We start from the raw sequence: 23,228 nt of genomic DNA on the forward strand, positions 1-23,228 counted from the left end.
AAGTGGGCTCTTAGGCTTGGAAACTTATGGAAGTTTCAACGGATTTAAAACAAGAAAACTCTTTTTGGGCTGATAGTTGCAAAATAGTTATTGGTGAGTTCTCTCACCAAAGGCAGATGAACAGCTTGTTTAGAACTTGAATGAACCAGAACTAGAATGAAAGAACTTTTTTTTGTTGTTGTTGTTGTTTTTGAAGTAGAAAATTGGGGTGTGGTTCCCGATTATGAATGATGAGAATCTTAGGCCAAGTGGGTTTGATTTCCTGGGTCTGGTATTGGTATATCTGATGAGATTTTAATTCTGTTGCCATTTTAGCTTCAAGAAATCTTTAATGATGTCTGGTGAGGCCAAATAAGAGGTTAGGGATCGCTTATTGTCCTAGGTCACATAAACAGTCATGTTTCCCCACTTTTTAAAAATAACAAGATGACGTTAGTCTCCTTATTTTAGGAGACAGGGTCTAGGGGTAAAACTAAAATAAGTAGGATTCTTTATAGAGTTTCTCTTCAATGGGGGTAGAGGTCTTTGACCTGTCTTCAAAGCCATGAAGTGCTAGAGGAGGAGAAAAGGAAACAAAGAAGAAAAGGTGGGATAAGGGACCATTCGATACTGATGTCTGTGGCCGAGGAAGAGAGAGACAATGGGAATGCTTTGTGCTGGTCAACTTATGTGTATGAGTGTACATACAGACTGTTCTTTTTGTGGAAGTCTACTTTTTTAAAAAAATCTTAGTCCTAAAGATCTAAGTGAGCTTCTTGGAGCTGGCAGGAAAGTGAAAGCTTGTTGGACGGGAGAGGCCTTAACTTTTATACTTGTCCCTGCCTGCAATGCCCTTAACAGGAGAGGGTCCCCTATGGGAACTGAATCAACAGCTGCCGCCTGTCCCTGGAATCACAGGAAGCGGAGGCCGGGTGCCTTTGTATAGGAGCTCTGCCGCCAGACAATAGTTTGTGCTGGCGGGGCCATGTGGCGAGTCACGTGACCTGGGGCTGTTTTCTGCTGGGGTCCTTACCCATCTGTTCTCTCGGCTCTTTCTGGGTTATCAGGCGCCTGTCCAAGTCCTCCCAGGCAGCCAGCTTCATGGCCAGAGATTACGAGCACTAACCTTCCTGGCAGGGGCGGTGTGGCTTCGAGTTTATGCAGATTAGCCATGTGTTTCTCACTTCAAGGCGTTCCACAGGAAAAGCCTTTTCCTGTGTTTGGCTCTCAGTGGGCGGTTCCCAGCTTACTGTACTGGGACTCGGCGAGCAGCAGGCGTGCACGAGAGGGATCACAGTACACTGGCCCCCCTCTCCCATTCCACCTCCAGTGCTACGTCACCACAACACAACCACTCGCGCTCTCATACTGTTGGTGTCATTCATTCGGTGCCAAGATTGCTTTAAAAAATTCCCTTGGCCCCAGTTCAAACAGGAGTACAGCTGGGATGTGTTAGATTTTAGGCAGTCTGCCCTCAATTTGAGATGAGTTATAAATAGCAGTGCCGACTTCCTTAACTACCGCTCTCTGAGGTAAAATGCAGGTTAATTACTGTGGGAATCAATTAGGGGGTTCTTTCGGTTAAAGAGCCAGGGATGCTTTTTTTTATTGTTATTATTAAAAGTCATACAACAAATCTGGCCAGGAATAAATTGAAAGTGTAAGAAGTAAGAAATATTTAACTATCCAAAATCCAAGGATATGGCTCTTGTTTATACTGGCCCCAACTATTTGACATTTAGGGTGACAGAGCAAGTAAGTAATGATCAAGACTTCTTTCTGATGGACACCTTTTTGACAGTTCCTGGTTCATCCCTTTCTTAATCTTTTTAGTCCTTGGCTCTATTGGATACTGATCTGACCTTAGGTTGCTGCTTTGAACAGGTTCCTTTCAGTATCTTGGATTGGGTCTAGGGCTTTCCTCTATTGGATTTTTATATCAGAATTAAAATTTCTCTTTCCTGGTACCACTACTACATGATGTGTTGCACTTCGGAGAATGGTATCTCAGGTGTCTTCTCTGTTCTCTTTTCAGTCACTTGTGGTCAGATGGAGAATTTGCAGCTCTGTTTAATCTGTGAGTGTCCAGAAACTGGTTACTTTTGGCTATATGACACTTAGCCCAGATCTACCTTAAAGTTCCAGTCTGTTAAATCTCAGCAGCTTCTGAGGATCATTATGGCAGTCCTTGGTACAGTAAGGGATTACAGTAGCTAGCTGGTCTGGAGGGGCTTGCAATTGTATTTGCTTGGAGCAGGGGAACACTCTCTCTGCAAGTGGTTAGTCTACAAGCTGTTCTGAATATATTCAGAAGGACAAGCCTGCTAGGCATTCTTGCCTTTGATGCCCCTAAACTGCATCTTCTGATGCATTACATTTGGCAGGCAGTTTATAACACGGCCAGTGATCTGGAAGAAGATAAATGGTAGATGGAGATGAGGAGTTTTCTTATGACTCTTTCCCCTTTTTTATTTTTATTTTTTTATGAATGCAGGAGGGTATATAGCAGGGGGCCTGACTTCCTCGATCAAGGGGCAGCATTTTCCTCTCAATTATGTGTGTCTGTGGCAGAGCCTTTGCTTTTGAAGTGTAATCACAGTAATCTACTCCTGTGGTTTCCCATTGAAAGGATTTCCTCTCTGTCTTTTCTCAGAGTGGAATCTCTGGCTCTTTGCAGCTACGATTTGGTGTTTCCCATACCCTGCCTTGTGCCTGCAGACTGCTGATACTGACTTTTATAAAACTGATTAGTGAAGATGTAAGACCCTTTCTCTGTTATGAGAGATTTGGTGATGGCATTTCATCTATAACTGCAAATCACAAATCTTTCATAATGATTTTAAATATTCGAAGTGTGAGTTAGGTGCCTTGCCCACCTCCCCTTCTGATAAGAGTAAATATTTAACTTTGATGTTTGAACTGAATATATTTTAGTTTGCTCAGTAAGCTGTATATACTCTTGATTATAAGCCTTTGGTAAAGGGGAGTCAAATCTGATGAGCAGAAAAAGAAATATCTTAAATTTTATTTTTAGAAAGAAAATTTCTTTGTCATTTATTTCTGGGCTACAAGGATTTCCAAAAGTTGAAATGGGAGAGTCCTTGAGCCCTTTATAACCTTCACGTAAGTAGCTGTATTCCATTGGGTGCGTAGGCCCCCTGATGTGAGAGAAGGACGTAATGGTTTGTCTATAGCCTTTGGTTTTTAAGCTTGGGCATGCCTGCACAGTTTTGAAATCTCTGGTACAGGATGGTTATACTCCATATGTGCTTATTGTTCTCCCTTGACTGTTTTAATCTCCCCTCTTCCTTTCAGTCCAACCCAATCCAATTTTTTTCTGTCCTCAAAGTCCTGTCTTAGGGTTGGACTTAAAGTATGTTTCTGGCTTTGTGTCTGGATGGTTTGATCTGAGCTTTCTCCTGCTCACTTGTTGCAGTTGGGCAGTATCACAATCAAACAGTCATTGAGCCCTAGATCTGTATTTAGATATTTGGAGGAACTTAATTCCTGAACTCTGGTTTCCTAGAACTTAGTCTTAGCTGGGTGTGGAGGTTCATGCCTGTAGTCCCAGCTACTCTGGAGGCCAAGGCAGGAAGATGACTCAAGTCCAAGACTTTGAAACCAACCTGGGGAATAGCACGACCCCCTCAAAAAACAAAATAACATAGTCTTAAGAAGTGAAATAGTGGGGCCAGAGTTGTGGCTCAGTGGTAGAGCACTTGCCTAGCATGTGTGAGGCACTGGGTTCGATTCTCAGCACCACATATAAATGGATAAAATAAAGATCTAGCAGCATCTAAAAAAATATTAAACACTTAGTTACAACTAAGTGTTAAATCTTGTGGTGCTGAATGAATTTACATTAGGATATTTAGGTATGTGAGAAATCAGAGTGTGTTGAAAATTTGGGCAGTGGCTTCATGTTGAAAGGTTGAGTTTCTGCTACCAGAAGCCATTGTGTAGAGGAGGGCAAGGCAAGGTACCTTTGGTATGTACGATATTGGGAAACTGTGGTATGAGAATGAAAAAGTGTGTAGAACCGAACCACACTCTGCAGCCAGCTGAAGCACTATTTATCATTATTGATAATTTCTACCATTTATCAAACATTTAAATACCTAGTACTGAACCAGGCACGGTGGCGCACGCCTGCAATCCTAGCAGCTCCAGAGACTGAGACAGGAGGATTGCGAGTTCAAAGCCAGCCTCAGCAACTTAGTGAGGCCCTAAGCAACTCAATGAGACCCTGTCTCTAAATAAAATACAAAAATAGGGCTGGGAATGTGAATCAGTGGTTAAGTGCCCCTGAGTTCTGTCCTGGCTACAAAAACAAAAAACAAACAAAAAAATACACACCAAAACAACAAAAAACCAAGCATTGTGTTAAGTTTGTTATGTGCATTTTAGATAAAGAACTGATGTGTTCAAGGTCAGACAGACAGGATTTGAACTCAGATTTTAAAAAATTTTACTATACTCTTTCCTCTTTATAGTACGTTCAGGATTTAATAGGAAGTTCAGAGCTCTTATTGACCAGGGAGTGATGAAAGTTATTTGAGAATATTGCTTTAGAAATTTCTGTCCAATAGGATAGCCACTAGTCACATGAGGTTGTATGTGAATTTAAATTAATTAAAAGTAGATAAAATATTTTAGTTCATCAGTCCTATTTTATATTTTAACTATTTAATAATTGCTACATGTCCATAACTTTTTATTAAATAGGACTTCTCTAGATCCTTGGTGTGTCAGCTAATAGTATATATCAGAATCATTCATAGTTCTTAAGGGGAGGGACAGGGAGGAGCCTCAGTCCTTCCAGACCCACTAAATTGGAATCTCTAGGGGAGAGGCCCAGGTATTGGTGAATCTTCACAGTCTATTCTGATCTGCAGCCACTGTTAATAGCTAGTGCTCTAGAAGCTTCATGGTAACCATGGTAATGACTGCCTCTCATGTTCTGTGAAGACCTAGACTGATGGAGGTACCTACAGCAGGCTGGTCTCTGTTCAGCGAATGTCTCTTCACTTGGAGCATATAGACAGACCATATATACAATCTGGGGGAATGAGATGAAGACCTCCATGTGGTATGTGGTGTGATGTAGCCATATAAGCCCCTGAGCTCTTTACAAGAGAGAATGGTAATATTTTGGCTTCCTTGCCAGTTGTACTGGGGAAGACCACATGCTATTTATTACTCACTAGTCCAATTGTTGCTATATTTGAACTTCCTGAGTAGCCCTCAGAGAATCTATGTAGCTTCAAAATTATGGTTGGAAACATTATTGATAAAGATGTATGTCTTGGATAAAAGTTGTTAGGATTGGCCTGGACTTGTGGTAGAGCACTTGCCTAGCATGAGTGGCACTGGGTTTGATCCTCGACACCACATAAAAATAAATAAAGGTATTAAAAAAACAGTTGTTAGCATTGCTCAGCACACACCTGTAATCCCAGCTACTCTAAAAGCTGAGACAGGAAGATCGAAAGTTCAAGGTCAACTTCAGCAATTTAGCGAGACCCTATCTCAAAATAAAACTCAGTGGTAATGTGCCCCTGGGTTAAAACCCCAGTACCAGGGTCAGGGAGGAAGGGAAATTGTTAGGATCATGGAATCAACCCTTTAATAACACTGACATGGAGTAGTGATTTGGGACACAGTTTGACTGACTTCAGTTTAGGAGAGGAGTATTCCCATCATCTTTATTACCTTTTTAGCTGAGATTTTCAACTACAGTGTAAGAGAAAACTCTGCTTCTGCTTTTTTCCTGTTGATATTTAGAACAGTAGCTTTTGTGGATTATTGTCATACCATTTTCCTTCATGACAGCTCTATTTCCTCTTTCCTTTCCACCCAGTGGTTCTCTATGACTGAGTTACACCCCCAGCCCATTTTATTTTTGACATAGAGGCTTGCTAAGTTGCCTGGGCTAGCCTCCAACTTGCAGTCCTCCTTAGTCTTCTAAGCGATGAGAGTACAGAAGTGGGCCACAATGCCTGCACTCTGCTTCCTCTATTGTAAAACATTTAGTATAGTAGGTTGTTTTTTTGTTTTTGTTTTTTTGTATTGGGGATTGAATTCAGGGGCACTTTACCCCTGAGTCACATATGCAGTCCCTTTTATTTTCTATTTTGAGGTAGGGTCTTGGTAAATTACCCACACTGGCCTCAATTTGTGATTCTTTTGCCTCAGCCTCTGGGTTTAGAGGTGTGTACCACTATGCCTGGCAGATCAGTGTGGTTCCTCAGCCAGAAGTGTCAGCCTTACCTGGGAACTTGTTGTAAGGGCATATCCTGGGTCCAACCCTGAAGCTACTGAATCAGAGACTCGTCCCAGTGGTGCGTGGTTTAACAAATCCTCCAGGTGATTTTGAGGCATGCTAAAATTTTGAGACCTACTGAATTTGAGAGCTAATGATATTTAGACTTAAAATACTAATATCTACCCTCCCCCCCAATTTAAGATTCACTTTTAAGTTTTATATCAAGCCCAAGCCTACCTTCCAACTGAGTGTATTTAAGAGGTGTTTGATAAATCTCTCCCTTCTATATTAAAGTGTGTGGGGATTCTGTCTTATGCAACTCCTATAGGATAGCATGTCAAAAAGTCAATGAGTTGATTGATCCTGTTGTTCCATAGAGAGCTTGAAAAAAAACTGTTTATAGATAAATGCTTGTGATTTGAACTTTGAACTTTTGGTGGTGCTTGCTGTACCTCTGTATCTTGTTCTTGAAAGAGACAAAAGTTCTATCCTCATTATGTCCTCCAACTTGAATTTTAAAGAGAATGAAGTTTTCACTTCAGGTGCACAAGGCTCTAAATTCAGTCACTGTTACCTCAACTGTTACTTGACCTCTTTGCTGAATTGAAGAAAGCATAAGTTTTAAGTGCTTGGTCCATAATGCAAATAGGCTACAAATGTGCAAAGGAAAAATTTCCACTATTGCAGGTATAGAAACATCTGGATGCAAAACAAAAACAAAAAACATCTGGATGCTTAATGTATTTGAACTCCCAGCCATACTATGTTGAAGCGTTGGTTTTGATGTTGTTGAACAAGGTCATAGTGCATAACAACAGCATCCTTTCCAATGGAAGGGCCTTTGTTCTGATTTCTACATCAGAGTGTGCATATATTCATTTCTCTATACTGGACCCATCCCTTGAATTTCCAGTCATACCAAACTTACAGTTTTTAGCTTAAAAGATGTTTTTCCAAACAGTTGGTATTTTTAAGATTTACTAGATCTGTTCCATTACTTTTTCGTAATAACTGGTTTCCTGTGTGACATACAGACTTCAAAAGACCTGTATATTTGGGTTGTATGTTCATATTGGCCAGAGGCCATCAAAGCTTCAGGTTAATGAAATGCTCTTTATTTTGTAGCCATCCAGTCCAATGGATCAGATGGGCAAGATGAGACCTCAGCCATATGGCGGGACTAACCCATACTCGCAACAACAGGGACCTCCGTCAGGACCGCAGCAAGGACATGGGTACCCAGGGCAGCCATATGGGTCCCAGACTCCACAGCGGTACCCGATGACCATGCAGGGCCGGGCGCAGAGTGCCATGGGCAGCCTCTCTTATGCACAGCAGGTAGATGATGACTCTGATTACTTTGACTCTTGTTGCTCTTCAGGATCTGCTCTGTAAGCTGTAGAATCAAAATGTATCCTTAGCTTTCAAGCCTCTTAGTAGCAGCACAGATCAGCTGGCTCAGCTAATTATGCTGTGCTGCTAATAAGACAAAGGTTGTGGGCACCATCCCATGAGTGCTCCAAGGAAAACTCCCTGGCCACAAGCTATAAAGTTCTGAGGTTTGAATTTGAATCCAGGGCCTTGTGCATGCTAAGCACACATTCTGTCACTGAGCTACACCCCAGCCCCTGTTTTTTTCTCTTGATCTGTCTGGTCCGCTTGTACTCAGTGAGTGGTGATCATTGAAGGAGGTAGGATGGAGGAAAGGCAATGACTGAGCACCTGTCTACTGCTACTACAAAGACAGCCATTCATACTCTGTGCCCTGGGAATGGAAAAGGCCCTACATGTTTCTCAAGGCCTTCAACATATATCAACTGTCTGGGTCAAAATGAATGTTTACCAGGAACTGGGAGTGGAAGAAAAAGGGTAGATTATACAATAGATACTAATACTGTTACAAATGTTAAGATTTCCTCTCATCTTTTGTCTGCCTACCCTCCCTTCCTTCCTTTCCTTTGAAGTGCCAGGGATGGAACCTAGGATCTTGTACATGCTAGGCAAGTGCTCTACCACTGATATATATCCACAACCCCACATCATTATCTTTTTGTTGTCTTTTTTTTTTTTTTGTATTGACAGAATTTTCTGTAATTGATATCTGAGTGATACTTCTACTGAAAATGGTGAGGGACAGAATATATTAAAAAATTACTTCTAAGATTCTAAACACCCTTAAATATAGAAAATGATACATTGAAGACTGGGAGTGTAGTTCAGTAGTAGAGTGCTTGCTTAGCATACACAAGACCCTGGGTTCAACTCCATTACCACAAAAAAATAAATAAGATACTGTCACTTTTTTTCTTCTCTTTCTTTTTTTTTTTTTTTTTCTTTTTCTCCCATTGGGAAAGTTGAGGAGAGATGGGGTGGAATTTGGGGATGTGTGTGTGTGGCTATTTACCAGATACATCCCCAGAGCCTAAAATAGTGGTTGGTATATACCAAATAAGCAAATAGGCCCTCAAATATCTTTCAAATGAAGACTAACAAAAGCAGCTTAATGAGCCAGGTGTGGTGGTGCATGCCTGTAATTCCAGCAACTTGGGAGGCTGAGGCAGAAGAATCACAAATTTGAGGTCAGCCTCAGCAACTTAGTGAGGTCCTAAGCAACTTAGTGAGACCCTGTCTCAAAAAGTTTAAAAAAATGAAAAGGTGTGGGGTTGTACCTCAGTAGTAAGGTGTCCTGGGTTAAATCCCTAATACCAAAGAATAAAGAAATAAAGTAGCTTAATGATTTGTACATTGTCTGATTACAGAACCCTAGTTTTCAGTTGGCTGAACCAGGCTACAATTGAGTTTTTGTTGTGTTTAGTTTATAAATTCCTGATGTTTATAAAAACAACCTAGGCCAAGATAAAAAGAGTAGCCTCATTGGTAAAAATAGTTGTTCTTAAACTCAAGTAAGTTGTCCAGATACGAAATAGTATAAATTTTCAGTGGATGAATGTAGTCCATGTGTAAATAAACCACCTAATAACCAATTTTGGCCATTCTCCCTAGCTCAGTTTAGTCAGGGATGGTAGGAAAACACTGGACCGTCTTATTATGAGGCTTGGCTTGCCTCTTTTTATATCCTCAGGGCATAGCTTCTCATAGAATACTTGACATTTCTTTATCTAGAAGACTAATCACTAAACCTATCTTTTCCTTTCTTACAGATTCCTCCTTATGGACAACAAGGCCCCAGTGGGTATGGTCAGCAGGGCCAGACTCCATATTACAACCAGCAAAGTCCTCACCCTCAGCAGCAGCAGCCACCCTACTCCCAGCAACCACCATCCCAGACCCCTCATGCTCAACCTTCATATCAGCAGCAGCCACAGTCTCAGCCACCGCAGCTCCAGTCCTCTCAGCCTCCATATTCCCAGCAGCCATCCCAGCCTCCACATCAGCAATCCCCAACTCCATATCCCTCCCAGCAGTCCACGACTCAGCAGCACCCCCAGAGCCAACCCCCCTACTCGCAGCCACAGGCACAGTCTCCCTACCAGCAGCAACAACCTCAGCAGCCAGCATCCTCGACGCTTTCCCAGCAGGCTGCATATCCTCAGCCCCAGTCTCAGCAGTCCCAGCAAACTGCCTACTCCCAGCAGCGCTTCCCTCCACCACAGGTAAGATGCCCCTGCCTCTTGCCCTCTGTGTGTATGGCCACAGACAGGTTGGGGGTTGGCATCCTCAGAACTTTGCCATGTAAATTGGTTCTCTAATGTATACTTAAAAACTAATTAAACTCTGGGTAAACATGCTAACTGGATTGATTGAACTAATAAAGATAACCTTCTTAACTATATAAAGACTTGTAACTCTCCTTACTGACTAAGAAATAGGGCAATGGAAAATTGCATAGACAGATCAGAAATTAAAGATAATGAGACAGTTTTTTTTTTTTTTTTTTTCTTTCTTTCTTTTTTTTAACCGGTGTATCAGAACTTTAGCACCCAAGTGACTTTGGTCTTTTTTTTTTTTTTTTTTTTTTTTTTTTTTTTTTCCCAAAACAGTCTCTTTAAGAGGCTGTATTATAATTCATTTCAGCTGCCATTCTGTTATTCTTCTACTCAAAATATTTTGAACCCCTTTCTTTGAAATTGCTATCAGAGAGAGCTGCTATCACATTCTTTAGAATACTCTCACTGGTGGCAAATCTTTTTGTTTCTTTGTTTTTGGTGATACTGGGGATTGAACCCAGGGGCATTCTACCACTGAGCCACATCCCCAGACCTTTTTTTTTTTTTTAATTTTTGAGATAAGGTCTTGCTAAGTTGCTGAGGCTGTCTTCATACTTGCAGTCCTCCTGACTCAGCCTCCTGTGTCATTGGAATTATAGGTTTGGTTGGCTGCAAATCTTGTTTTTTGAGGGTGGACTTGATTTGAGGAAATAGCAAAAATTGAGTTGGAGCTATTTCTGGAGAACAAGATGTAGGTAATGAAGCCTAAAAATAGCTTTATAAAGCCAAAAGAGAAGAAATGACTGATGAAAGGTCCACTAACGATTTTGTGCATTGGTGGCATCATTAGAAAAAAATCTCTTAATCCAACGTGGTTACTTTCAAGGAAGCAGTACTCATTTAATGGAGTTTGTGGCATGAATTTAACTCCAAGAAGCAGTTCCTGTGGGTAGCAATAAATGGATGACAGTTCCACCAGAAACAGTTCACTGTTGACATACTTATCTCAAGCACCATGGCTTGGATTTTTTTCTGCCTTTAAATAATATTGTTAACAAGTGTGCTGTATCTCACACCCAGTTCTCCTGTATTGAAGTCCCATATGCCTTTCACCATGAAGTAAGCTTACCTGGTTTATCAATACTAGGCCTTCACATCTTGTTCTTCTTCTTTTAGGAGCTTTCTCAAGATTCTTTTGGGTCTCAGGCATCCTCAGCCCCCTCAATGACCTCCAGTAAAGGAGGGCAAGAAGATATGAACCTGAGCCTTCAGTCAAGACCCTCCAGCTTGCCTGTAAGTATTTCTGCCACCTTGGAAAGGTGGTGGGGCAACCAATGAGAGGAAAACCAATGAAAAGCAATTTCTGGTTGGATGTTTTGGTAATAATGATCTAAACAAATGATAAGCTGTTCCTTGAATTCAGGTTCAAAATTCTGAATAGGAATTCATAGACTGATTTTGTAGGATGTCTACTCAGGGAATAGGTTTGTGGTCTGTTTTCTTTTTTTAAGATCTTGGGCTCTTAGAGATGAACATGAAGGGCAGAGAAGATGGAGATGTTAGAAGCACTTGCTGCTCTCCATCAAAATTGAGAAAAATCTGTTTTTTTACCTTATTGTTGAGCACTTATTTTTTATGTTTTTGGCTTAGTGTGTAGGAGATAGGATCCTGGGGTACATTCAAGCTTGCATTATCACATTGAGCATGGATGAAATGAAAGTGGTTTTTATGATGGAGGTTTTATGTGAATGGGTGCTTTTGCCTAATACAGTGTTTGGTGCCCTGGTGTTTGATTTTGGAATCAGGAACTTAATTATGGAGTAGACTGATCATATCTGAGAAAGGCAGTGTAGTTTGTTGATGAAGAGCTTGGGCTCTAGAGCCAGAGTTCTTGAATCTGCATCTTGATTCTACCACTAACTCTGTAGACTTGGGCAAGTCACTTCACCTTTCTGTGTCTTAGTTTTCAACCTAAAGTATCCACTTCATGGGGTGCTAATTAACATTAAATAGGCTAACGGAAGAGAACTTGGTGTGTGGTAGACACTCCATAAATGCCAGCCATTATAATCATCTCAGAGAGCATAGGGACTGCCCAATACCCAAAAGGTAGTTAACACCAACTAAAATACATGGAGATTGGTTGTGGGAACATAATTTTACTCTTAGTTTTACCTCTGCCACTACACATGGGCAAAGTCTCAGCCTCTGAAAGTTAATTGTAGGGCACAGAAATAAATGGGTTACTCCAAAATCTAGTAAGTGCGTAGATATCACCCTTCCATTATACGATCTGCTTCAATTAGAAAATGGAAGTTTAGCCACACAGACCCAGATAAGAGTCTTTTGAAATTTTTATTTTACTTAGATTTCCTGTCTCTTTAGACCTTCCAGCTTGGGAGAAAATGGTTTCTGGATCTTTATGATAGATACAAGGAAGGAACTCTCTTTATAGTGAAGTCTCCCATGGCTTCCCCAGAAGACCTTTGAGATACAATGTTATAGCAGGGCAAGGTCTGCAGAGCTCATCAGCCTAGGCTTCCAAGGCCAACATGGAGAGACACTGTCAGGATGGGACTTCTACTGTTGACTTTCTCAACTAAGAAATTGGGGGAGGAAGTGTCTGAATAAAGTGATCACTCTTTGTTCCCTTCTCATTAGTGTCTGTTGCAATCCTTTTCTGCATCCTGAACTTCACTGGAATGTGCTTTTTAACCTGATTCAGTCAGAAATGTGTAACTACTCCCTCATCATCTGTGGTCTGTGGCTAAATCTGGGTGGTGTGCTATTGTGGCAAGAACCCAAATCAGTGGATTTCTTTCAGTCCTGTAAGTTGCTCCCCTTTAAAAAGCTGCTTCTTACTTCTGGTGACCTTTTGATAAAAATGTATTTAGTATTATTTAGTTGTTGTTTATTTTATTTATTTTTTAATATTTAGTTCTGAGAAAACTCATATACGAACATGCTATGTGTGGGGTTTCTGTTTATTTTGGTTTTTTTTTTTTTTTTTTTTTTTTTTTTTTTTTTTTTTTTTTTTTTTTTTGTACTGGGGATTGAACTCAGGGGCTCTTTAGCACTAAGCCACATTCCCAGTCCTATTGATTAATTGATTGTTGTAGATGAACACAATACCTTTATTTTATTTTTAAGTTTATTTTTATGTGGTGCTGAGGATTGAATCCAGTGCCTCACACATGCTAGGCAAAGAACTCTACTGCCGGGGCTGCAACCCCAGCCCCCCTATTTATTTTTTGAGACAATGTCTTGCTAAGATACTGAGGATCTTGCTAAGTTGCTGAGGCTGTCCTGGAACTTGGAATCCTGCCTGAGCTCTTATAGTCCCTGGGATTACAGGTGTGCATCACCACACCTCATGCTGTTCATGCTGTTCATGTCTTCTAAGGGTTGGGAATCCAAGAGCTTGTGATCTGACCTACTGAATGCCGAAGTGAAGATGTTGGCAACCTTTTAGGCCCAGGGTAGGATTGTTCTTGGAAAGCCCCCAAATAAGGAACATTACCAAGTTTAGGCTCCTTCTATAGTGGGTCATTTGCTCTGTGGTTGAAACTCCATGTGGGAAGTGAGCTGGCTGGGTTATTGGCATCTTAGTTTTTGTTTTTTAATTTATTTTTTTGTGGTGCAGGATTGAACCCAGTGCCTCACACATGTTAGGCAACTGCTCTGCCACTGAGCTACATCCCCAGCCCCGGCATCTTGTATTTTTAATTGCTTTTTATCCTTCTGCTACTTGAACCAGAAAACAAAAGGGGGTTATTCTTTGAAATTTTGGTTTGATGGCGGATTTGCCTAGTCATGCTAGAAAGCAGTCACATCTGAAAAAATGAAAAGTCAGATTCCCTTCAAAGTTCTTTTCTTTCTTAACCAGTTGTATTAAAGGTTTCCGAGACTTGGCAGTGCATTCCTTCACTAAGTAACGCTTTAGGGGGCACCTGTTTGAATTTGGCAGTCATGTAGATGCTAGGCTGACTGTACAACCCCTCCAGTTGCACATTATCCTCTTAAAACTTTGTTTTGCCTTTGTAGTACTGGGGATTGAACCCAGGGTACACTCTACCATGGAGCTATATCCCCAGATTTATTTTTTATTTTAAGACAATCTCTCAAAATTGTCCAGATTGGCCTCCGACTTGCAGTCCTGCCGTAGCCTCCTGGGTAGCTGCAATTACAGGTGCACATCTGGCCTGTGTTTATCATCATCTTCACTCATTCACCATACCTGCTTGGCTATAAACGCATTAAAACCCTTAAGTATCAGAAGTGCCCAGGCATCAGAAGCAGAGCTTCTCCCACCATTTTTCTGGTTTATTAGGTCTGGAATGGATCCTGAAAATGTGCATTTCTATCAAGTGCTTCCATTCCAAAGGAAGAACCAGGAAAGGTGCCATGAGAACCTCTACTTTGTCCTTTTTTTTTACACCTTGCTTGAAGCTTTCTCTGTCTGTCTCAGGCCTCATGTTTTCTCCACTTTCAGACCTTTGCATATTCTCTTCTATTTGCCTCATACTTTCTCCCACTTTCCCTGCTACCTCTTCCTGTTCATCTCTCAGTCTACATCTTTTTTTGGGGGGGGGTACCAGGGATTGAACACAGGGATGCTTAACCACTGATCCACATTTCCAGCTCTTTTTATTTTTTTACTTTGAGACAGGGTCTTGCTAATTGCCTTGAACTTGGTGATCCTCCTGCCTTTGCCTCCTGAGTCACTGGGATTATTGGCATGTGCCACTGTGCCTGGTCTCAGTCTGTATCCTAAAGATAATTTCCTCTGAACATTCTTCCTAATCAAACTTCAAGATTCAGCTTAAGTTAACTTTTATGATGTCTTCACTGAGTAAGTCTGTTTTAACTTTAAAAATCCTGAAATACTTAAGACAGAGAAGCAGGTATAAGGAACAATTCGATGTCTGAGTATTTATCTTTAGAAACCAAACCACACTAACACATGTAGGTAAAAACCTTATATACCCCTCTGGGATCACTGCTCCTTCTCTTTACCCAGGGAAGTACTATCCAACTTTTGAAATTTCTTTGCTTCATGTTGATAGAACTTTTTGATAGACCTCTTTTTACTTAAATGGTAAGCTTCTGTTGTTGTTCCCTGTGCCCCCAACACCTATTACAGGACCAGTGGTTGTATACCATGGCCACATGTTAGGATTATCTAGGGTAACTATCTTCAAAAACAAATGCCAGCCAGGCATGGTGGTGCACACCTGTAATCTCAGTGACTTGGGAGGCTGAGGCAGGAGGATTGCAAGTTTGAGGCCAGCCTCAGCAATTTAGTGAGGCCCTAAATGACTTAGCAAGGCCTTGTCTTAATAAAAAGAGCTGGGCATGTGACTCAGTGTTAAGTGCCCTGGGTTTAATCCTTAGTACCAACACAAAACTAATGCCACCTAGGTATAATGTGCCATACCTGTAATATCAGCTATTCAGGAGGGTAAAGCAGGAGGATTGCAAGTTTGAGGCTAGTCTGAGCAACTTAGCAATACCCTGTCTCAAAATTAAAAGGGCTGGGGACATAACCCAGTGTTAGAGTGCTTGCCTAACATGTGCAGTGGGTCCAATCTCCAGGATTGCCCAAACAAGCTACCACAAAAAGAAAAATGTCTAGGGTTCATGGAGTTCTGACTTGCTGGATGTGAGGTGGGGCTTGGGCATTGGTTTAATTAGAAGCTGTCCCAAATGATTCTGATTCGCATCCCAGGTATAGAGATCTACTACTCCAGATTGTGTCTGGTTCCTTTTAGACTCTTTGCACCCATACTTGTTGTGAGTGCTTATCTAAAGTATATTTTAAATTACTTATTTAAACAAAAGCTCATTGTGGGCTAACTTGCTCTGTCTTGCTCATTGCCATCGCAGTACCAGGAATATAGTAGGCTCCCACTCATTGGACAAATGAATATGAGCAGTGTCCATAACATTCATCTGGCAAGAGTATGTCTAATGTCTGGTGGGGTCAGCTTAGCTATGTATTACCAGTTGTTGTTTTTTGCTACTAGGGCAAGGTAGGCATCACAGATTGTTATGGGACGACCCAAACTCCGCCTTAGAGGATACATTATTTGTGCTTTCTGACAGCAGCCTTGGGAGATGAGGTTAGGGTTTGTCATTCATCTTGTAAAATATCTACAACCTCACTTTATATTAAGATTGATTTTGTAAGATATGAGTGACCATATCTCTAGGTGTTTCATTAAGCTCTTTAATTTTCTTCATTTGGGAGCAATATCTTGGAGGAACTCACCTGAAAATTGGTATCTAACTTTTGATACAATTTTTCTTGAGAATGACTTGGATTTATACCTTTAAAAGCATCTATCTATCTATCTATCTATCTATCTATCTATCTATCTATCTATCTATCTATCTATCTATCTTTGGTACCAGGGATTGAACCCAGAGGCACTTAATCACTGAGCCACATCACTAACCCTTTTTATCTTTCATTAGAGATAGGGCCCCACTGAGTTCTGGAGGCTGGGTTTGAACTCACGATCCTCCTGCCCTCAGCCTCCTGAGTTGTTGGAATTATAGGCATGAACCACGGTGCCTGGCTAAAAGGTTCTATTTAAATGATGCGTCCACGTATATTTGGTTTCCCTGGAATAATATTTGCCTAATGCATCCCTAATTTTCCTTACTAAGCCATTTTTCTAAATTTACATTTGGCCTTTTTCAGTTTTTGTGGTTCTGGGGATCAAATCCTGCTCATGATAGACAAGTGCTCCACTACTGAGCTACACGCCTAGTCATGCACTTTAGGTAGACTGATATAAAGTGGATATGGGATTTAAAACCCAGATTTGAAGAGGATAGCTAGTGCTTCCAAATTTTATCATGCATTAAGAATTACTTGGAGATTAATTAAAACACAGATTACTGAGATCTGCCTGAGCTGTTCTTGGTTTAGTAGGTGCAGGGCAGACCCAAAAATTTTACATACCTCCAGTGGTACTGTTGCTGCTAGTTCAAATGATCCCAGATGGAATAACACTAAGGTAGGAATCCTTGGAAAGGGAAGGAAAAAAATTACTAGCCTAGAAGGCACAGTACTAATCTAAATAATAGCGGTCACATACACTACTACCATTTGACTCTAGGAGATTGGGAAGGGCAGGCTATGGGTTGAAAATGATGGGGGAAAAAAAGAGATTTGGACGAGATGAGACTGCTTTTGTAGCTATAGCCTCAGAGCAGTTTGTTCCTGGGTTAGGGCAGCCCTTGCACTGCCAGTGCCGCCCTGGAAATGCTCCTCGTTTGTGCTCATCACTGGATTCCTTCCAGTAGTAGGGCCATGCTCAGACACTAGATCATAGTCTACCTTAGAAATGGTTTTGAATCTGGTTTCCCTTATACTTCCCCCACTCCATTTTTATTGAGGTCCCTGTTACCTCTCACTTGGTGTCTTGCCATAGGCTCCTGACTGTTCTTTTTCTCTCCCTTTTTACTTTCAAGTCTGTCGTCAATATAATCACCCCAGGCGGGGGTGGGGGTGGGGGCAATCACATGACCTACCAAGTTATCTGACTGCTTTAAAACCTCAGGATATCAGTTGTTCATAGGCTTAGGTTCAGACATGATAATATACAATTTCCTTTATGATCTGGAAGATGAGAATATTAGTGATGAAAAAAATGTTGGTAAGTTCCCCATCCCTGGAGTAATAAAACCTACCACTTTGGCAAATAGGCATTAGAGACAAGGCCTGGACATGGATGATTTCTGAAATAATTTGCACTCTTATGTCTCTGATTATGAATATGACATGGTTTCTATCTTCAAGGGTCCACTATTTCATTAGTGTAGACATGAAACAGAAGAACATGTGCCTCAATGTTTTAATGAGTGCTATCAAGAGTTTGGTGATATCAGTGATGCATTCATGTCTAAATAGTTGAGGAAAGACAACATGGAGGAAGTTGAATATGATCTAGACATGGTTGTATTTGCGTGATTAGAAAGGAAAAATCCAGAGCTGGGGAGATAGCTCAGTCGGTAGAGTGTTTGCCTTGCAAGCACAAGGCCCTGGGTTCGATTCCCAGCACCGCAAAAAAAAAAAAAAAAAAAAAAAAGGAAAAATCCAGTTTGATTAGAGGCAAAGCAGGAGTGGGGATGGGGTGCAGTGCAGGTATTTGGGGGGTTGGTCAGGTTTCCTGAGGTGGGGATTAACAGAAGGAAAGCTGTGTCATGGTTCAGACACTGGTGGGCTAAGTAAACCATTTGGAGCTGATCTTATAGGCCTGTAGAGGATACTTCACAAAAACGATCCATTGGCATATATTATGATTTGAAAAGGGGAGAGTATGAAAGCAAGGGAATAAGTTAAAGTGTTGAAATAATTCTGGCAATACACGTAGAGTTCTAGCTGGGTGTAGTGGTGCAGGACTATAATCCCAGCCTCTTGGGAGGCTGAGACAGGAGAATTGCAAGTTCAAGGCCAGCATCCCTAAGCAACTTAGGGAGACCCTGTCCCCCTGCCATTAAAAAAAAAAAAAAAAAAAAAAAGGCACCTCTGAGTTCAGTTCCCAGTTCCAAAGGGAAAAAAAAGTTGTTCTACTTCTATCTCGTTTGCATAGCCACTTCGTCCCACATGTGACACATGTAGGAAAGAATCAATAGAACTGAGAATAAGTGGATTCTCCTGGGTGAATGGTTTAATGATTTTGATAGATTGGTTTAGGATGGGGAGTAGAGAGAGAGAGAAAAAAATCTCATTGACAGAAATAGAAAGATTAATTGGGAAAACTCATTTTTCAGCAGAAGTTCCTTTTTTATGTTATGGAACATGAAAGAGTGAGAAATCCAAAAACAAACTGCGTATTTACTAGTAAGAAATGGAAGAGTAAAACTTAGGGGAGAGCTGAATCTGGATAGGGTTGCAGGGTTGTCTGTGTGGTAGTTAATAGTTAAACTATGGACTAAAGTGGACCTCAGAGGCTGCAATGGAGTATGGAGACAAGGGCCAGATGGAGCCCTGCACAATGCCTACAGTCACCAGGTAGACACAGCCAATAGAGTTAGGGAGATCGGCAGAGGACCAGGATTGTGTGATATTTCTGGAAGCAAAGGGAAGAGAGATCCTGTTAATTTATATTTCAAATATTATATGCTGTGGCACAAGCCTGTTAATTCCAGCTACTGGGGAGGTTGAAACTGGAGGGTCACAAGTTTGAGACCAGCCTGGGCTACTTATACTTAGACCCTGTCTCAAAATTTTAAAAATTAAATTGTAAAGGCCTAGGGATGCACCTTGGTGATAACAATGCTTGCTAGCATGCACAAGGCCCTGGGTTCTATCCCCAGTATCACCCCCAAAACAGGCAAACAAATAAACAAATCAAGGAAAACAGACAGTGAATGTGTCATGAAGCATTTTTATTGGGATCCTTTTGACATACAGAAATGCCCTTGGTTTATCTCTTGGGTTTCCAAGCCCCGCCCCACCCCCACTCCCTTTTTTTCTTTTTCCTTTTTTCCTTTTCTTTTTCTTTTTTTGCACCAGGGATTGAACCCAGAGGTACTTAACCACTGAGACACAAACCCAGCCCTATTTTCTATTTAGAGATGGGGTCTTTTTGAGTTGCTCAGGGCCTCCCTAAGTTGCTAAGGCTGGCTTTGAAATCACAATCCTCCTGCCTCAGCCTCCTGAGCCACTGGGATTACAGATATGCACCATCGCGCCCCACTTCCAAGCCGTTCTTTAGCTATCACTCGACATAATAACTATTAATATTCATGTTTTACTTCTGTGATGTTCTCACACTTTGAGTTTGGATTGCAGTGGTCTGAAAAGAGGAAGTGGGTGGGAGCTATTATGTTCCTGTAGAGTCTAATAGGAGTAAAGCCAGGAAAGGAGCTTACAGACACCAGTGATCCTGGAAGGATGGGAATTGAAATGTACTGAGCACCCACTCCTATTTTAATATGAGAAAACCAAGGCTTAAAATCAGAATTTGATTCTAGCTCTGATGCATCAAGTGAAATATTTCCTCTTGTATGCCACCAAGTAAAGTCATGGACAATCTGATTTTCTTTTCATTTTTAGACTAAAGTGTCAACTCTTTGCCATGTAACATTTACTAAACATAATCTAAAGTAAGGAATGTGAACGGATTTTCATTCGCTTTTGTTTTCTTAGACCCCCGCTTGGTGATGAAAACACCAATGAGATGCAAAAAGGGCAGTTATGTATGTGAGGGGGATGGGGATTGACTAAACCTGTAGAGAGAGGGGTGTGACCAGACCTGTAGGATCTGCTTGGACGAATGTAAGGGAATGCCTCAAACTGTGGAATGTTGAGTAGAGTTTGGTTTTTTGGCTCTCCCATGTTGATTGGACCAAGCTCTATTCTGTAGGCCTTTCTTCTTGACACACAATATCCTGGTTCATGCTAATTTTAATTAGATCCTTGTTACTCATAATGTAATCTCTCAACCAGCAACACTGACATCTCCTAGGATCTTGCTAGAAGTACACATTCTCAGACCCGGTCCCACCTCTCTTGGCTATAACTCTGTAAACAATGTCTCTGAGTGATTCATTTTCTAATGGATTAGAAGCATGAAGTTAGATCCTGGAAGCTAAGAGTAAGATTTTCAAAGGAAATACCACGCTGGGAACTTTGTGATACAATATGTTTTACTCACCATGTCTAGTAAAATTTAAAGAATCTTTGGTTGTGAGAGACTATCAAGTTTTTTGGTTTTGCTTTTTTGTGGTACTGGGAACTGGACCCAGAGGTGCTGTACCACTGAGCTACATTCTCAATCCTTTTTATTTTTTATTTGGAAACAAGTTCTCACTAATTTGCTCAGGCTGGCCTTGAATTTGCGTCCTTTTGCCTCAGCTTCCCAAGTCACTGGAATTACAGGTATATGCCACCCTGCCCAGCTTATCATCAGGTTTTTTTGGGGTACTTCTGGGGCCCCCTGTGCTCACAGTTCAGAGTCCACAGTAGAGCCATCCACAGCTCTTAGCATGTCTCTGCAGCCTGTTCTCTGGCCACTCAATTATACTTAAGCCCCTTACAACTCCTGATCCTTTCTGCTGTTGTCCTTTTGCTTAAGATATTTGTCCCTGTGTGTGTGTGTGTGTGTGTGTCTGTTTTTAATGCCCTGCATGTTTTCTACTTTGGCTTCAGAGTCCAGCTGAAGTACCTTCTCTGGGATTTCTTCCCCATTTTCTTCCTATGGGAGTACAATTATGCTGGTACCTCTGCTTGAGCACTCAGAACTGTGTCTGATACCTGTCGTGTGCCCAGCACAGCCAGGTATTCAGTAAAACTGTGTTGGATGGCCTTACCTCCTGTCTGAGTGTGAGGGCCAGCTTTTTGTTTGGGTTGATTGGGAGGAGTGACAAATCCTGTGAGTGCTTAAGGAGGCTGGGGATGTAGCTCAGTTGGTAGAGTGCTTGCCTTGCAAGCACAAGGCCCTGCGTTCAATCCCCAGCACAGCAAAAACAAAACAAAACAAAACAAAACAAAAAAATTTGAAGGATTTTAATCTTAACACTGTTTCCATTCCCTTTTGTCCATTTCATATAGGAGAGAGGGCCAATAGTTCTTGCCTAGGGATTTGATGGTGTGTTTTCTAAGGAATGACAGAAGTGCCACTAGCAATTGTGGTAACCAGAGAAGCTAAGTGTTCAGAGGTTGGTGACCTGTTTTCTTTACATCTGACCATGTGTCTATACTTGTTTCTCTTGAATTATAGCCCAGGTGCTCTCTCAGTCTTGAAAAGGAAATCCCCACCCCCTCTGTCACATCTGCACAGAATGCTCAGAGCAGTGTGTACTCTGTGCATGTAACCATCCTTCTTTAGAACGCTCGTTCTCCAGCAGGGCTGGCCAATCCGCTTCTCCATCTTAGTCACGCTGTTCTAGCCCTGATACTGCCTGGTGCCTGCTAGAGCCTCTGCTGCTTGCAGCAGATTACTGTATGCTTATTCCTGGGCCCATTTCCTGTTTCTATTCTAGTCATGGTGGCTCAGCTCTGCTTCCTGCTTGTGTGTCTCACACAGATTCCTCTTGCTGGAACCTTTTGTTTTATTCAACAACCTCAGTCTGAAAAGCAGCTGAGCCTTACCTCTAATATGAGGGTTCCTGGACTCTGTCATTCCTACAGAGGAGTGGGGGGATATACCCCATCCCACCAAACATACCACTTGAATTGACCTTGTTTTTCATTTTGTCCTCATCCTGCTACAAAATGTTATAAATCAGAAATTGGTATCAGAAGTCGAGCCAAACATATCTTCACTCATTAGCCACATATGATTGTGGCTCCCTAGTTCTTTGACACCTGGAGTTGATGAGCATGTTTGCTACTGCTCAGGAGGACATGTGGTCTCCTATCTAACCCAAGCCTCCCTGAAGCCCAGATGATCCTTATTTTGTGTTGGGCAGGTAATGCCACCTTCATCAGAATAACAGACTGTAGAAGAACATGGGGTTGGAAAAGAAAGTGTGCGCTGACTCAACCTTCCGTCCTGTATGAGCAATTCAACCTCTGTGCCTCCTCCCCCTAGCTTAGAGTGGGAGGGAGAAAGTGCAGGGAGGTTGTAAAAAGAGAAGTGAAGGAGGCTGTCCTGGAAAAATGTATTTAAAAGTCTAACATTTCCTCCCTGCTTGCCCATTTTCCCCAAGGAAAGCATTGCTTTGTGAACCAATCTGTTCTCCTTCCTTCACACCCACTCTTTTAGGATCATCTGATAATTCTGAGTTAGATGGGTTTTCATACTAAATCCTAGGGTTAACAGAGAGTGGTTTAATACTACTTGGGCTTGTGAAGGAAGGATTGAGGGAACATGCTCTAGGCTTGGCTTCCAGGAATGGAACCCAAATCTGACCTAGATTTGACCCACAGGGATATTCCTACCTCTCTGAGCTCTCAGATTGTTCTCAAGTTATACCCCTAAGTCAGTCATCCTGGGGATCAGTAAGCTGGAATCAAGAAGCAAGCTGCTCCTGCCAGAACTAGCACCTGTATTATTAAGTGGAGGATAAAACCAAAATGATTCTTCAGAAACAAGTGAAAGAGATAGAAACGTGGTCTCTGACACACCCATGAGTCTGCTTCTGATTAGCAGAACCCAAATTATACCTAAAACTCATCTGTCTGCAAGGGGTTTTTGGAAATGCAGTTTTCAGCTTTTTTATTTTTGGGGGCGGGGGGACTGTTAATGTGGATTTCACCCAGGGGCATTTAAGACTGAGCCACATCCCCAGTCCTTCTTATTTTTTATTTTGAGGCAGGGTCTCCCTAAGTTGCTTAGGGCCTTGTTAAATTGCTG

General features: G+C 41.6%; 1 protein-coding gene across 3 annotated transcripts in view; it reads left to right on the forward strand.

The window, feature by feature from the left end:
• The window catches only part of ARID1A (AT-rich interaction domain 1A), an 80,418-nt gene that overhangs the window by 25,137 nt on the left and 32,053 nt on the right, over positions 1-23,228 (forward strand). For all 3 annotated transcript variants that reach the window (XM_079114153.1, XM_079114151.1, XM_079114152.1), the window contains exons 2-4: positions 7,370-7,582; positions 9,406-9,858; positions 11,089-11,205. In XM_079114153.1, coding sequence (XP_078970279.1) covers positions 7,382-7,582; positions 9,406-9,858; positions 11,089-11,205 — 771 coding nt within the window. In that variant the 5' untranslated portion in view covers positions 7,370-7,381. The remainder of the gene's footprint in view (positions 1-7,369; positions 7,583-9,405; positions 9,859-11,088; positions 11,206-23,228) is intronic.

Source organism: Sciurus vulgaris (genome assembly GCF_902686455.1).
Source record: "Sciurus vulgaris genome assembly, chromosome: 1".
In the NCBI taxonomy this organism is placed as follows: Eukaryota; Metazoa; Chordata; class Mammalia; order Rodentia; family Sciuridae; genus Sciurus; species Sciurus vulgaris.